This window comes from Meleagris gallopavo, chromosome 3 (genome assembly GCF_000146605.3).
Source record: "Meleagris gallopavo isolate NT-WF06-2002-E0010 breed Aviagen turkey brand Nicholas breeding stock chromosome 3, Turkey_5.1, whole genome shotgun sequence".
Lineage (NCBI taxonomy): Eukaryota > Metazoa > Chordata > Aves > Galliformes > Phasianidae > Meleagris > Meleagris gallopavo.
In genome coordinates this window covers 71,954,828-71,972,597 of record NC_015013.2, presented here as the reverse complement: position 1 = coordinate 71,972,597, position 17,770 = coordinate 71,954,828, and the positions used below count along the sequence as shown (strand labels likewise).

Here is a 17,770-nt window from a genome sequence, read left to right as displayed (position 1 = left end):
TGCATCCTGTGCAGCTGTATTTTACCCTTTGCTGAAATAACCTTATATCCGTAACTAAAACAAATTCTTTTCTGCTCAGTTCTTTCTTTTTGTTCTTTAAATTCTTCTTGTCTTTTACATATTGTAGCACAAATCTGTACTAGCAGAACACAGAAAGAACCAGCATGTTTACTGTTAATTTCCTGAACTCATCCCACATTCAGCATAAAAGGAAATATCTAGAGAGAAGATCAGCAGTGAAGCTGGACAGGAAATTCTGAAATGCTTCAAATTGTTGGGTTTGTTTTCTTTTTGTCTAATTTCAACCCAAATCAAAAAGAATGGCATCAGACTTCTGCAGAAAGATCAGATGGTGATAATGATTAAGTTTATTATGTGCTGTGGTGTCTACAGGAGGCTTTACATTCAGGAAGCCACTGTGCTGTTTCCTGCATGAATACAACATAAAATGCCAGTCGTACACCAAAGAGCCTCACACACCTTTTGAAGGCTAGAGAAGAGATGAAAGTCAAGGAGAGAGAACAAGGGAACAAGACAGCAGTGGTCAAGACAAAAAGCAGCAGTTTTAATTACAGAGAATATTTCCTGAAAATAGTCAGTAGCCAAATGATCAATGTCTTTTGTTTGGACAAAAGAGCCCGCATTCAAATCTGGATGTATTTCATTCAAATCACACATAAATCCATGTCTCACATTTCACCAGAGTACTTGGCACCCTGGGACATGTGTTCTCTGAGAACTCCAGTTCTGAGGAGACAATGTTTTCTGGGGAAGAATCATTTCACCTGAAAGCAACAAGAAATTTTTGGGGTATTTGCTTCTTGGACAAAGTAACTCATTAGTAAATTACAGCAGACGCCTCATGCGAGCATCAATACAGAGTACTTAAATTAGCAACGATGAGATACCAACATTTCAGAAAGTCCAGTTTGGGGAAAATATCAGATCTTCTAGGTAATAAAGACAAAAAGGAAGCCATGGAAAACACTGATGATTAATGTTTTTCAGAAAATCAAATGTTTCTTAAAATGTTCAAGCAGTGTATGGCATGTGTACCAGATATTTAAGTAAGCACTCTAAACATCATTAAGAGAGCAATAAAAACATGCAGAAATACTTTAGCAATGCTTTCTCTAGTACAGCTTGAAACAAATTCTTAACACATTAATGCCTCCAATGATCCCAATAGAATTATTTAAGAAAGTTTCAATTTGGGCCAGTATTTCTTTGCATTCTAATTACAAAACATTTTTGCATTCCTGGGAGATTGTATGTAATACTTACATTGCAAAATAATTATCTGCCACTCACAGTCCCTTAATTCAAATGGGTAAATAACTGTAACCTTGTCTTTATGGCAGATCTTTAGCAAAGAAAGTCCAAACAATTAAATGAAAGTAGAACAAAAGACCAATACCAACCTCAGCAATCTGTGTGCAATATGAGGTACCCATCTTTGAACTTTCCCTCTGCAAACCAAGAGTGAAAACTCCAGAAGTCTATACCAAGGTAAGACAATTACATATGCTTATTTGTCCCCTCAGTAAGACACCATAAGAGTAGGCATATTAAATACTTCAAGCCTTCTGGAAGGCAATCAGGTACTGCTGCTGAAGGGTACCTAAGAATCTGTACAGAACAGATGCAATGAGCTCCTCCAGAACTACTAAGCCACATTTCTCCTGCTTCCTTCATGCAACTTGGATAGGAAAACAGCAGCTGAAATCTTTCAAATTTTTTAAGTTATTTATATGGTTCATACATAAGAGCCATCCTCAACAACCAGATCACAAAACTAAGCACTTCACATTTAGCACTGAATACCAATATTTGGAGCCTGATTTACACTTAGATATTTTTATTTAATTCCTCTTCATCAAAGTAAGAAGTCTTTATTGTGAAAGCAAACCAGGCCTTTTTCCAGTCTAGGAGTAAATGTAAGTACTGGCCACCAATTAAAAGCAGCAAGCACTTTGATGGGTATTTTCTTTGAGAGTGAAGATGCTGGTGATTCCCCTCAGGAGCTTCTACCCCAAATTAAGAACTGCTCTGAGATGTAATGGTGGGCAGCAGGCACCCCTGCACTAATGGAGGCACTGAAACTGTTGGACAGAATTTGGCTCTCTGCTCTTGAAAACATCTTGGAAAATCATACAAAAGAATGAGGATGGTGAGATTCTCTCCAGAAAAAATGTTTCATAAAATGAGAAAATAGTTGCATTAGTAATCTATGTGACTGATCTTACTCTAGCTGTACTGTCATCTTATTTACTGAGTGCTGTCAGGAACAGGAGACAGGGTTAGACTGAGCTTTGGTCAGCCCAGTATGGCAGCTCTTACTTTCTGACAAAGCTCTGAACAGTCAGTACACCCTATGACTAGTTTTAGCAAACAGACACTACAACGCTGGGCTCTGCAGAAATACCTGAGTGTGATACAAATAATGCCACTAGCTGGGGATATGAGCTAATTATCTCGCACCATACTAAAATCACTTTGTGGCTGCTATTTCTTATTTCTGCAGTAACTTATTCTCTACACAGCAGTGGCAACCTACAATGACAAAAGAAAAAAGAACAGAAATTAAATTGAAAGAAAAAATAAATAGGCTACAAAAAGAAGAGTATCTGTACTCGTCCAGTACTATATTGTCTTCATTTTTTCTCCCCTGCCACATTTCCACTGACATGAGGGTGTAATTTAGAATGTCAAGGAAATCCATGTCTGTCTGTGCTCAATTACAGCATTCGTATTTCTACTTGTTTGTAGTGAACTGAAGTCATAATAAGCCCAGCTATGCAGATGAGTCATACGGACCATCTTTCATTTAACAAGGCATCTTTAAATAACGCTCTTACTTCAGCTGTACTCATTAATATCAAGAATCAATGTTTTGCGCCATACTACTCTAATTGCCAGAAATCTGCACTAGTGAATCATTAAAAGGTTAAGATATTTTTCACGCTAAATATAATGTACAGTATTAATCTGCTTTATTTTGTTATTATGAGTAATGTGATGTCCTGTTGTTGTATCAATTTATAATTCTGCCAGATCACATGGCAGGGGGGGAAACAAGAACAACAAACAACAGACGGATGTCATTTCTCCATGTAAATTACAAATCCATGCTAACTTAGACTGTACTTTCTTTGCAGAGCACAACATCGAGATGGAATCACATCAGCATAGCAAAACTTGAGACATCTTTTTCAGTTTCAAAGTAATGTAATCCAGTATCTTTCAAACAACACCGAAATCTGCTTTATATTTTCACATTTGATCCTTAAGCCCATTTTTTGATATTACTTCTGAATATAAATCTTAGAGACTATAGTGAAATACAGATTATCTGAAAAAAGATGAGAAGTGTATAAGACAATTTGATGTGTTCTGACAGTTCTAAAACCATAAGATAAAGCTGATTTTCCAAGACGGGAATGGGTGCTCTTTCCAAAATCTTCAGAGGTGATAAACTTCCCACGAGCAGCATGCATCAGGCACAAAATGTTTGCTCTGTCCCTTCCAGCTCTTCTACAATGCACTTCTGTAAATGAGAAGCAGCTCTTTCCCTTGGGATGTATTCCAGAATATTTCATGTCAGTTTAATCCTGCTAAACATCAGGGCATCTGTGAGTAAATCCAGAGTCCTTAATGCACACTAAACTGCAATCTGCCACCTCTCTGAATGTAAGAAAGCAAGCTCTTAAATTCGTTTTCCAAACTAGAGAGCTGGGCTTCTCCTATAATATAGAGGTATAAGGATGACTACATTATGTATGGGTAGTTAAAACACTTAGTAATGTTAAACAAGTTAGTGGTAGCATCAGACTGCTATCTCTGACCACTCTGTTGCAAATGCAAATCGATTTCTGTTCATCACAATGAGGCTGATTCAAAGTGAAGTTTCCATGTACTTATTCTGTTAGGCTGTTTACCACTAAAAGCATCCTCCTAGGAATTCATTACTTTCTTGTAAGTCTGCTTGCATACTGTTGTACAGCAGGTGATTTCCAAAACACACTCTTACTCTTCTTGTCTTTAGAGAATCACAGAAATGTAGAGGTTGGATGGGACCTCTAGAGATCATGAAGTACAACTCCCTGCTAGAGCAGGTTTCCCTACAGGAGGTTGCACAGGAAAGCAACAAGGTGTGCATTAAACACCTCCAAAGAAGGAAACTCCACAACCTCTCCAGGAAGCCTGTTCCCTCGTCTCCCTCACAGTAAAGTAGTTCTTCCTTGTGTTTTTATGGAAATTCCTGCCTTCCAGTTTTTGCCCATTGCCCCTTGTTCTGTTATTGCACACCACTGAAAAGAGTCCACCCTCATCAACATGATTCATGCACTTTTGATATTTATAAACAGTTACGGAATCGCCTCTCAGCTCTCTCTTCTCCAGGCTGAACAGTCCCATGTCTCTCAGCCTTTCCTCATATGGGAGATACTCCATGTCCTAATCATCTTTGAAGCCCTCCACTGGACTCTCTCAAGAACATCTGTCAATGGTTTACAGGCACGTTCGGCCTGGTTCTGTGACTAGCAGGGCGGAGGGATCCAAGGATCCACATCTCTGGAAAAGGGAAACAGGGGGACCCCAAAATAATTAAAAACAGTGGCAACAATCTGAGCAGAAATAAACTAATTTACTAAATATGGTATTGGAATGCAAGATAACACACTATAATACAATATAATTAGAATCGAAGCTAATAAATCAAATATAATGAGAGAGTATCTGAAAGGTGGATAGGCCTCACCATAACACTGAGGTAAGATGCACGGTCCGGTTGAACAGCAGGGAGGAGAGTCTGACGAAGAAGGAGAGGTTAGATGACCTACTAAGGCCTTATATCTGTTCCCTCTGAGCAGAAATGATAACAACACAGCCAACAGTCTTCTGGGGAATGTAGTTCTTCTTTTCTTCGGGGACAGGTACCCGGAACTGGAGCATTAATGCTTCAATTTCCATTGCACTACATGATGTTATGACATGGAATACCAATAACCAAAAATCATAAAACCATAACAAACATCCCTGTCTTTTTTGAACTAGGGAGACCAGAACTGGTCACAGTACTCCAGATGTGTGGCCTCAGCAGGGCAGAGTAAATTGGAGATCATCTCACTTGACCTCCTGGCCACACTCTTCTTGATGCACCTTATCATAGAATCATAGAATCATAGAATGGCCTAGGTTGAAAAGGACCTTAGAGATCATTTAGTTTCAACCCCCGTCCCATGGGGCTGAAACCGATAGACCAAGCGGCCTAGAGCCACATCCAGTCTGGCCTTGAATGCCTCCAGGGATGGGGCATCCACAACCTCCTTGGGCAACCTGTTCTAGTGCATCAACCTCTGTATGAAATGGGAATTAAATGGGAAATAAAAAACAAACATATTCTGAAGACTTATCTCCAAAATAGTTTTATACAGCTGTCCTTTATCTCATACTATACTTTGTAAAGGTAGCTGTTGACAGGTCAAACAGCTGTGAAAGTAGACAGTATTTTTATCCCGATAACAGAGATTGCATAAACAGAAGTCAAGCATTTACAATATTCCAGATCACACAGAATTAATAATTGGTGCAGCATTTTAGAGTAGACACTATTAAAAATAAATTAAGATTTTTCTTGTTTTACATTGTAAGATATTATGGAAAAACGCCAGGAAGCAGAAATACATAAGCCAAACAAAATTTCTTTATATTACCAACACATGTGGACCATTCCTCACATATTCTGAGAAAGCCAGTATATTTGGAAGCTATGGCAGATCCTCATGCAACATCTGCTTCAGAACAATTCTGTGATAGAGTATGTTAGGCCAAGTGGAACAACACTATACATGATCACATCACTTTATGTTAAAAACAGCATGAAGTTTAAATTTATGATAGAAGACAAAACATTCTTTCAGGCAGAACTAGAACCACTATTTTCAGTTAGATATTAAGCTGAACATTCTGACAAAAACAATTAGTATATAACAAGACTACTGAGAAAAGTGCTGTCAAGCAAATAATCTGAAGACATTATTTACCTTATGCAACTGGTAGTATTGCTCAGCACCTATTCCTCCTTGTTCTTCTCCTGTCCATAGCACCAAACGCAGAGTTCTTTTTGGACGAAGTCCTAAAACATATGTTAAAATGTTATCTCTTAGTATTAGTGTTCATCATCTTCATATTCATCTATCTGAACATGTTTTGCATTGGTCTCCGTTGTGCAATGCCAGAAAAGCCTGAGTTTCCATTCAATGACCCCCTACCTTCACCGAACACAAACTACACAAGCTACCACAAACTACTGTACTGTGTCCAGGTCTGGGGACTCCAATGCAAGAAAGACAGGGAACTGTTGGAGAGGGTCCAGAGGAGGGCCAAAAAGATAGATAATCAGAGCTGGAGCACTTCCCCTGAGAAAACAGGCTGAGGGAGCTGGGCTCATTCAGCCTGGAGAAGAGAAGGCTGCGGGGTGACCTCATGAGCCTTCCAGTACCCAAAGGGAATCTACAAACAGGAGTCAAGTCAACTCTTTACATGGGTAGATAATGGTAGGACAAGGGGAAATAGTTTTAAGTTGAGGGAGGGAAGATTTAAGTTGGATATCAGGGGGAAGTTCTTTTCTATGAGAGCCCTCATAGAAAAAAGAGTGATGAGATGTTGCAACAGGCTGCCCAGAGAGGTTGTGGATGCCCTGTCCCTGGAGGTGTTCAAGGCCAGGTTGGATGGGGCCCTGGGCAGCTTCGTCTAGTATTAGATATGGAGGTTGGCCCTGCCTGTGGCGGGGGGCGGATTGGAGCTTGATGATCCTAGATGTCTCTTCCAACCCAAGCCATTCTATGAGACTTCTAGTGTGGGTTTTGTTTTCCAGACTACTCGTTGCTTGTTTGTAGGAAGGACTGGAGAGAAAGGAGCAGTTTGTTGTGATGCTGCTACCAGTCGCCTCTCCTGCAGTAGCACGGGAGAAATACATTTGTAGAAAATGCTGTAGGTGTCTACAAAACATAACATAAAAATAACATAAAATAATTGCCTTGATAAAATTCTGACATATATTCTGTCTTTCTGGTGGTCTGCAGTAAATAATGTATGTATGCTTTCAGCAGATCCAAATCAAATTTTCACGAGAGCTACCATTTTTCATCAAGGTTAATTAATTGGCTACAAACTATTGGATATTTCTCCTTCTCTAAAACTGAGAGAGATTACAATATTATTTTGCTTTTTATCAGACAAATGACAAGCAATTTGTACTCTGGAACGTAAAATACATTTGGCTACTGAACATATGCAAAGCAAGGCAAACACAGGGCCATTTAGTATTTTGCTGTGATAGCTCAGTAAGAAAGACAAGTTTTCAGATATATTTTGAAGCTGCTTCTGCCACGACAGAATTGAACAGATAGACATTGTTTATTTATTTGATTGATTGTACTCATAAATGAATACATTCAAGACATCAAGTCTGAGAGCACAGAAGAGCAATAAGACCAAGAACAAATAGTGCTCCCTGCAAATTTTATTTCAGCAAAAATAACGCCCTCAAAAATGTTAAAAAAAATACACACATAAAACACAAAACCAAAGAGAAGCCATATAGGAGAATATAACAAACAATAAGGCATAAATGACTTCCCACACTCTGTGTTGAGGAGAAATAATATCAGTATCACTGTGAAAATGTGTTTTCCTAATTGAAATGGATGATGCTTAAAATAGACCTGATCTTCATTACTTTTTTTTTTTTCCCTCAGTCCAATGAAAATCAGCTGAAGGTTTCTATCTATCAATTCCATTAGAAATTCTAATAACTGAAGATAGAATGTAAAATAAGTACTTAAAATCTGAAAAAAACATCTTGGATTGTCCGCTATTTCAATAAAAAAGGAAGACAGAGAACAGAATTAGGGGATTAAAAAGTGTATTTTCTAAATGTCTATTTGCTGACTGTAAACAGTAAGGTCATCAGCTCTCATTACTTTAAAGCAACACCCCTTCCACCCCCCAAACCCAGCAGATTTCCTGCTCTCCTCTTAAATCATTACTGTACAGGATTAGCCTCCTTCGCATTTCAAATCAGCCAGATGGCCAATAAGGGAAAATTAAGATGCTAAAATAGTAATTGTGCTGATGTTAGAAAGTTTTCAGACACAAAACAACCCCAAATGCGTCAGTGGCTTGGTTACAAAAAGTAGTAATTCATTCACAGCTTACGCACCCAACAGAGGTTCCAGTGAACGGTTACGGGTGTCATATCACAAACTGCAACGTACCGAAGTCTCATATCCACCCCCCCACACCACAGCTGTGAAAGCAGCTAGGGCAGGAGATGCTCAAGATAGGAGAGCAGCATCTGCTGTCTGCTCCCAGCCATGGAAGATCAAGACCTGTTAGTCCACAAATAAAGCAGTTCGGGTCTGCCACTGCTGCTATAACTCCGGCTGCTTGTGCTCTGCTAAACCTTGAGAAGGTCTCAGCTCACACCTCCCCCCTTAGCCTGCCATTGCATCTCTCCATTGAAGTAGAGGGGGAAGATGTCCTGCTGAGCTTTGCTCTTTCTACTTCTGGAGGCAGTGTAGCAGCTCTTCCAAACCCAGAGCTCAGAGATCTCTGTGAGGAGAATCATTGTGTGCTTTACTGAAGCAAAATGGGCAAGCTTAAAAAAAAAAATTAAAAAAAATAACCACAGACCATAACCTCTAGATGCATTCATTTTAAATACAAAGTATATAGAGGAAAATTTCATTTCCTCATTATCTGAAAGTGATAATGTATTTATCTACCTGTTATTAACAACACAGGTATTCTGACCAAAGTACATCAAATAAATCCAATATTCACAAGTAAAATTACAAAGTATATTCTGAATGCATGCCTTTATTGAAAGTATGAGGTATTATACTTAAGCTACAATCTTTTTTTTTTTTTCCTTTTTAATAAAGTCTAGCTATTTTGGTTTGCTTCTTAAAAACTACCAGTTCCTAAGCAAGAAAACACCATCAGAAAATCAGAATTCTTACAGATCACAGCACAAATGCATACGGAAAAGACATGATAAAATACCACTTGGACCACAAAACTATTTTCTGTGCTGAGTGTATCATGTAGAGGCGCATGAAGCAAATTTTAAAGTGAAGGAAAACTGTTTCGTATATAAAAGTGTCTCTCTTCTTTTTGAGATATGACATAGTCTACAACAAAGGACATCAGAAGAATTTTTTTTTCAAGTTTCTGGAATATTAAAGTATATGAATAATTTTGGAAAATGCAGGAGGTTATAACTGTAGTCTGCATCAATGCAAGGACCCTGTTGTAGCCTTTCTGGGTCATTCAGAACTGAAATTAACTTAAGTGGAGTTTGCAGAGCTCAGCACCTACTCAAAACCACCATAATCCCACATCTTCCATCCTACTGCAGTATTTCAGTAAAAAGAATAGCAGGAATTTTACAGGAGAACAACATTCAAAACATGACAGCAGGTACACAGATAAAACGTTCTTTTTAAACTCACCTTAAACTAAAGCCAAAACATACATAGATATTCACTCAGCTATAAATTAGTTTAGAAATCTTCACATTTTCAATATTAAAAAAAAAAGTATTATTATTATTATTTATTTATTTATTTATTTTTTACCATCCACCTTACTCTTGACTGGGAAACATAGTCGTAATTTAGCACAAAGGTGCATTTGGGTGATCAGTTCCTATATACTTACAGTTTATCCCAAGCAAAAAAAATACTGTAGGGCATCTTGTCTCCTAAGTTAAAACATGAAACAAAAACATTCCCATAGTCCATCAGTGACTGAGGATAAGCGCAGTAAGTACACTAGGACATGTACTGTACTTCCTTAGTGCTGACAGTCTTTTTGCTGTCTCCAGTGCCATACTTCATGATTGCCCTGACCAGTACAGTCATACTTTGATATAGCTATTAATGATTTTGTGTTCTGTTTCTCTTAAATTACCCTACTGTGCTTGAGACTTGCAGAAGTCAGCAGGAAGCCTAGGTGAGCCAAAATATCAAATGCTTGTGAAAAAGAAGATTTATAATTGTACTAAAGGTATTAACTATTCATCCTGATTTCAACCATCAACTGCAATGAAGTATTTTTCCAAAAGCCTTTTTTTCATAATTTACATAAAGTGTGAGTGCCAGCAAATAACATGGGAAAGTACACATACGTATACATACATATATATACATTTTACATCAATTTCAAATAGAAAATGGATATTTTCCAGACATTATAATGTTTATCAAATCCACATAGGTTCCCACAGCTGTGGATGACCTAGATGTGCCAGGGTACCTTAACAGGGCACTATGCAAAATCAGCATTTTATGTCCTACGCATCTTGCTCATGCTTGATAGAATTGAGAGATTCCCAAATGAAACATATATCTGGTATAAATTATAATAAAATGTCACAGATTATGTAAAAAAAGAAAAAGAAAAAAAAGTACCCCGCTCTCATAATAAAACATAAGCCAGGAGGGAGAAATTGAATTGTCTTTTTTTTTTTTAAATTCAAAATGAGAATCAGCACTCTAAATTCTAAATTTCCTTCACTGTAAAATGGCAAGATTTGTGCTTTTGTTCTGCTAGTGAAAAGAAAATCCCCTATGATTCAGACAAACCTAATCTTACTATTTGTGCTGAAAAGTCTATCTCCTAAGACCTTGCATTAAGAAAAGTTTATTGCTTCAAAATTGAGTGAAGAACAATGATCTAGCAAAGTTAAAAGCTTTGAGAAGACAAAGCACACCTCAAAAAATATCAGTATTACTTAAACCATGACTATGATACAGTTGTAATTCTCTGGAGAAACTAAAAGAAAAGTAGAGTAGCAGGTTTTTGACTGAGAAACTGCCTTTGTTTTTTTATATAATGTAATCTACTTGATTTTTCTTTGTTCCATTATACAGGTTTTGCTTGTAGTACTGAAGACGAAGTGTTGGTTGTATAGGATAGTTGGAAGTAAAGAAATCAGGCCGTCATAATGGTCTATAGTTAAAAAAAAAAAAAAAGCTCCCCTTGGTCTCAGAGAAAGCTAGGCTGTCTAACAGGGTAAACTGAAGAAAAGGCATGAAACTGCGAAAATAAAAAGACAGAAAATGGGCGGCACAGATGCTGGAAAGTAGGAAAGGAAAACTGAGCCAAGCGGGCAGTGCCAGCAGGTGAGGGTCCGCATTGCCACCACAGCTGATGCCAGATAAGGGCTTTCTCCTGTGGAGTGTTTTGGGTGGGAAGAGGACACGCCAACCTCAGTCACAGAATGGAACATTTTTGGGCAGGCGTCTGAAAAAAAAAGGGGCATGGAAATAGCAAGGGCTGAGGTAACTGGGGTATCAGGCAAGACTCGAGATTTAGGAAGGACTTGGTTCTATCGTGAAGGGGGTTCGACAGCTGGAGGAGCAGGCATGCAGCACTGACTAAAGCTGAGATTAACCCAAGGAAATTCTTCTTTTTAGAAGAGAGTAGGCTGATGAACTTATGACAGACTAGGAAGGGAAGTTTTACAGAAGACTGGAAATGAGGAACATGAGAAGTTTGAGGCAGATTTATTTTTAGAAAACGATGGAATATCCAAGAGGAAATGTCAAGGAAGGAGTTGTGCTTACAAGACTAGAGGGGAAAGCTGTGAATGATTTGCAAGTGTAGGAACTAAACCGAACGCGTATTAAGCCTTTTAACTGGGGAGATGAAGAGAAAAGGGAAGCAGGGCCCCGTGCTTTGGGCTGCAGCAGGCGCTGCTGAGGTGCTGCCTCAGAGCCACTGGCCCACACGGTTCAGGGGCAGTGCCAACAGGAGCTGTGGAAAACGCTCTTCTGTGCTTGCAATTTTGCGGTGTTGGTGTCACAAAGTCCACACTGAAAGTCCACCTTATTTTCCTTCAGGAAAAGCCTTCTTCCTGAAAGGCACTCAAAGATCTCATAAAATTTTCGCTGAGCAGAAAAGGCAATGCAGGCCTTTCCCTCACTCTGACATTACAAGCATTAAATGTGGTTTGACCTTTTCCATGTTGTGGCTCTACCTTCTGCTTCTGCTGTCCCTCTGTTTGCACTGACAGCAGCTCAAATCTGTTATGACACTACACTGTCCTCAGAGCTGATAGCTCAGAACATGCACCAACCACAACTCATCTCGCCATATGGAAAACATATAGCCTAAAAATCTTCACAGCAAGGACAAGTCGCCTCTGACTTCATCCAGGAAGGATTCCAGTATTCACCGCGCTGGCTAGGCTGTAAATTTGGGTGGGGGGGGGGGGGGAAATCATAATAGCTTCTGTCACCAGGTTTTTAATATTTTCATAAATAAAGCACACTTTTTAACTTTTCCTCACTAAGTTAAAGCTTGCGGTGTAGCAGCAGTCTGCAAGACCTAGGGCAGCACAGCTAGGGAGGGCAGTAAGCCTAAATCTACTGCTCAATTAACAACTTTGTAGGTCTGCAGTCACCTCCCTGCTATGCCAGCTCAGTATGGAAGCTGAAAACTTCAGTATTTGCCAAATACGCATTCAGTTGCACGTTGAAATGAAGGTTTAAATGTAGTTGTAGGTTAACTGCACACACACATTTCATATTAAGTAGATTCAGAAGATTTGCAAAATGTGAAGGTCAGAATAAAATTTGAAGCTTTGGGGAAGTGGAAAGAATGTAAGAACAAGGATTTATTATCAGGGATATTTAATAAAAACAAGTCTACTATAAAAGCAAACATTTAATGATGTTCCACAACATATTTATCTGAGACAGTAACTACATCTCTGCAGCTACAGAAAATGCAGAAACTCATTTAACAACATTTTTATAAAGTAGGTTAAAATTGTAGTTATATGACTTCAATTAAACTAGCAGAAAAGGAATGACTCCAATAAATACTTTTTAATAAAATATTTCTTTAGTTCTCATATATTAGCCAGTGAATTTGGGACTGAAAAATGTAACTTCATACAAAGACTACTGTGAACTGAATAGTAATCTGTCTTATAGTTTCTGAGTCACATTAGTAATGGATATAATTCAGAGGAGAATTACATATTCAATTTAAAATAAGTTTTAAAGTGGAAAAATTGCCTAATCAACTCCTTATGAGTTACATAAAATATAATACAGGTTGCACCTTGAAATTCTTACGTGCATAAATTTAAAAACACTTCTTTAGTTCTATGTGTTTTTATGCTAAGAAACAGAAATCTGGTCGTACCAGATCCCTGTATACACCTATAGCAAAGTTGACTCATGAAAATTCCAGGCTGGGCAGCAGTTGGTGGACATGGCCCCCTCTGGGCTTGGAAGAATATCATAAGTTGACTAACAAGTTAGACCAAAGACGGCCATGCAAAGGTAGAAAGCACATCTCTGAAAAAGGAGAGGTTCTGCATAAAAGTTCCTGAAAGAAACCTGAGATGCGAACAAAAGGCTGTCAACTATTTCATTCTTACGTTAACAGAGGTGAGACTCTGGAAATAACTCTAGTGTCAAGTAGAAACAGACCCCAACAGCTTCTCTTCTCAGTGGAAAAAAAAAAAACAAATCACTGAAATTTGGCTCCAGCTTTTTCAATTAAAAAGAGAGACAGCAGTTACAATGTCTGAATATTTTCAGAAGAAAGCAGTGAAATTCATCAATCAAAACTGAATGTAGCACTAACTCCAGTTAGTGCTCTCTACTCTAGTTAAAAGGCATAAAATGTTATGCTTGGAAAGCTGACACTGCCATATGATCACCTCCTAAAGGCTTTTCAGTGTTATTCTCATTATTCAGTTCCCCAAGCTCCCTTTAAGGATGAAAGTCCTGTGTTTCTAGAGCTGGAGGAGAAGGTGGCTTTGCCAGAGCTTCACCCATGTGTTCCTTTGGGAGGGCACCTATGGCCTCAGGTGGAAAGAACCTACCAAGGCCTTGAGATGCAGGAGTGCAGCTGGATTTGAAGCAAAGAGAAAGCAGTGCTACAAGCTCCAAGATTCTTGCTCAAAAACACTGTCAGCAAGTATTAATCCCAAGGAAGACCACCATGCAGCAGCAGGCTTGAAATGACAAGAAAGGAGCACAAAAAAGAAACAGGGAACCATCATTTAGAGCAGCACTGAGTCCCACAGGCTGCCAGTCCAACCTGCAGGGCTAACTAAAAGTTAAGTAGGGCAACAAGGTAATGTTAAGGACAATTTTATGGAGACCTTTCATAAAAAGCTGTTTAATCAGTCTTGCATCTCACCTGGAAAGGCAAATTCTTTTGTAAACCTCATGTGACACAGGAACAAGAAAGCATGATTTAGACAACACCAGAGCAGTAATGGCTGTAACATCAAAGTGCTGAGGTAAAAGGCATTCGTTATCTCCAAAGACACCTTTTCAACATAAACTAAAAAGTGTAAAATGGGAGAGTCGTAAGTCCAATCTGAAAACAGGATGAGTTTGAGGCTTCTACAAAACATTTGCTTGTGTGCTGTCTCCTCTACAACTTTAAGTACCCTCCACTGCATCACGGCTTGTGTAATACCCCATGGATTATCTCTACTCAAAGACAGAAATCCTTCAGGCATTCCTCTCAAAAATACCCCAGTGCCTTTCCATTATCTATAAATTACCCCAAACAATATTCTCACTACTGCCATAGTAGTATTTGCCACTACTCCACAAGCCTTGTAGACGCAGCCAAAAGAAAATATCTCTGGTGCTTACTCCCAAGTTACACGTGTGCTAATTAAACATGCACCTATCATCACTCAGAAAGGATAAAAGCAGAGCTTCTTCCTGCCTTTCCCTCTGTTGAGACATAAAGGCACTCATCCATTTTTCCTCATTCATGCATTTGCAAAGAACACTTCAGAACTCCATATCGTAAATATTTCTATGCCTCTATCAAATTTAGTTAGAACTGGTCAAAAAGTTAAAGACTGAAAAGGGCTGGGGAAGGTGGCAGGTGACAGTTTGCAGGCAAACTGCACATTTGCACAAGCTTACTGCCTTGCAAACCCTGCCTGCAGTACTGAAGAGCATTTTCTTAAGCATCAGAAGTCATCAGATAACCATAACAGTCACAGCCCCACTGAAAGAAAGGGACTTTACCAGTTCAAACCAGGAAAGGTGCCTCAGTGCCTCTGAAGGTCTCTTCATTCCCTTTTCTATGAAAAAAAAAGAGTATCAACCGGCTGATAGTTTCACCTTTCTTCACATTAACAATTTTTGTGAAAATGCCTCCAGTTCTTGGTTTTTCAGACAAATAAACCACAAAGTAGCCTGCCAGGGATCTTGCTGATCAGTGGCACATTCAAGCTTCAGATGTGCTAGTCTGGAGAAGAGGAGGCTCAGGGGACACCTCCCTACAGGAAGTTGTAGAGTGCAGTGAGGTTGTGACGAGGAGGGGTTTGGCCTCTTCTCCCAGGCAACAAACAGGACCTGAGCTGCAAGTTGCACCAGGGGAGATTTAGATTAGACATAGGGAAAAACTTTCTCTCAGACAGTGGTCAGGCACTGGAATGGCCTGGCCAGAGAGGTGGTGGAGTCGCTGTCCCCGGCAGTGTTCAAGAGGCATCTGGATGAGGAGCTGCAAGATATGGTTTAGTGCTTGTGGTAGCAGTGGTAGTGGGAGGATGGTTGGACTAGATGAACCTGTAGGCCCTTTCCAACCTTGTGATTCTATGATTCTATGGAAAAAGTAGCATTATTCTTTCCTTTGTGCTTTGTTAAACTTGTGCATTAACTGAGAGAAAAGACCAGATAACATTGGACAGAATGGCCACTTTTTGGTGGATGTTTGTGAGTTCAGACAGGGAGGCAGTGGAAAGAGCAATACCAACAAATGTACAGAGCAGAGAGGACATTTATCAATAGACTGTAGAAAGTGGAAAGCTTTTTTTTTTTTTTTTCCCCCCTAGAGTAAAGCTGTAAACACACAGAACAGAAAATGTGGGGTTAAGTTTCTGTACCGAGCAGCTATGGAATAGTCACATGGAGAAAGATTCACCTCAGTGAATTGCAATCCATCCAAAAGAAAACATTTACTGTGAATTTGCTGTCTATGCTTTTTCTCTGGAGGAGGAGGAGAGATAGAAGCAACTACCAGTGGTGCTCATTCTCATCACCAGGGTGTGGAATTCACCTCAAGATGCTTTGTCCTCTGCCTCCAGGCTGCCTCCCTTTGTCTCAAATGAAACAGAGTCCATATGAAATTAAAAAGTGAAATGGGAAAAAAAAATCCTACCAAAAACAATAAGTTCCATTTTTTTCTCAAAAAAAAGTCAGTGTTGAGGTTTCTGTGTGAAGTTGCTTGAGATTGTGTTATTGTTAGATGTTCTTACAGCAAACTCGGAGCTGACTGTTACAGTGCCTGAGAATCTACAGAAACACCAGGAACTAAAAAATAGATATGAATATAGCACAGAAACTGCAGTTGAAATAAAAAATAAAAAAAAACAACACGAAAGCCAAGAATTGAAGAGTCAGAAAACATAAAGCCTAACACATTAAGCAGAAGATATATTTAGAAATAAAAGTATTAGATACTTTTAACCGGAGCATGAAAATGGCACTACTTAAAATGTAACCATTTACACTGCAATTTCAATGATTTTTCAATTAATCTAATTTATCTGGTCCTACGCCAAAAGCTACTGAATGGTTTGGGGAGGGGTTTGCTTGAAAGTACAGAATCATTCTTCAAGTAATGCATGGAATTAACAAAGTCCTAACTAACAAGCCTAACTTGTGACTACTGGCCATCCCAAAGGTAACCCTGATATTATGATGAAATGCTATTAGATCACCACTAAAAAACTTGCTTTAATAGTGTATCTGTATCTCACTTCTCCAGAAAGAAATGGACTATAGCAGACACAGCAGCAGTAATCCCCACTACACATAATACAAGTTTTACTTTCTAAAATCTGTATTTCAGAATGCTCACTTCAGCTTTCAGGTCATACACCCGTATTTGTAAGACCTTTTATACAATATGCAGACATTGTTTTCACGGCTACACAATGCACCATGCCTTTAAGACTTCCAGTAAACAGTAAAGAACTCAACATGTGCATACTGACGAGACAGTTTTGTTGGTTTATTCCCATGCCAAATGTATCTGACATGACTGAAATGAAATTTATCAGAGTCCAAAAGGATATGAAACCAAGCCTCCACAGTTCAAGGTATAAAGCTGAAAACTACTGCACACAGAAAAGGCAATTTATGGAGTTGGTTTTAGATAAAACTCACTAATGCATTTCTCACACAACCTGCGTATCTGTCACTTTGCTGTCCTTCTTCTTGGTCAGATTTTATGTGCATTATGAGATATAAAATCTGTACTGAACAACAGCTTCTCCTATGGAAGATGAAAGGTTCTATCCCACATTACAATCTACAGGTTAGATTGGATGATCCAGATGTTTTCTACCAGTTGTATACTCCTGCAGAACACTGCTCTAACAGGAAGAGCTCAATGCAACAGCTAACCAGAATAGAGGGCATCAGCAGAAGCTCAGACATTTATCTGCTGAGAAACCAGCATTTCCCCACAGGTTGTACAGCAAAAACACAGACTACTACTAGAGTAAATCAAATATTTGAACAAGCAGTGAGTGATGCATTTCATTCATGCCTGAAAGGAAGCACAGTGAATAAGAATTACAAATGCCACCATGAAGTTGCCCTTAAGGGACACAAAACAGTTTGTTCTGAATAGAATACAATTTTTATTTAGTTTTTTTTCCCCTGGAGGGGGAGGAACCATAGACAATTTTCCAAGAATCATA

The 17,770-nt window shown here is 38.9% G+C and overlaps 1 protein-coding gene across 6 annotated transcripts in view; it reads right to left on the bottom strand.

Moving 5' to 3' along the window:
• The window catches only part of CPQ (carboxypeptidase Q), a 161,336-nt gene that overhangs the window by 36,966 nt on the left and 106,600 nt on the right, over window positions 1–17,770 (bottom strand). For all 6 annotated transcript variants that reach the window (XM_019614160.2, XM_010709159.3, XM_010709158.3 and 3 more), the window contains one exon: window positions 6,045–6,136. In XM_019614160.2, coding sequence (XP_019469705.1) covers window positions 6,045–6,136 — 92 coding nt within the window. The remainder of the gene's footprint in view (window positions 1–6,044; window positions 6,137–17,770) is intronic.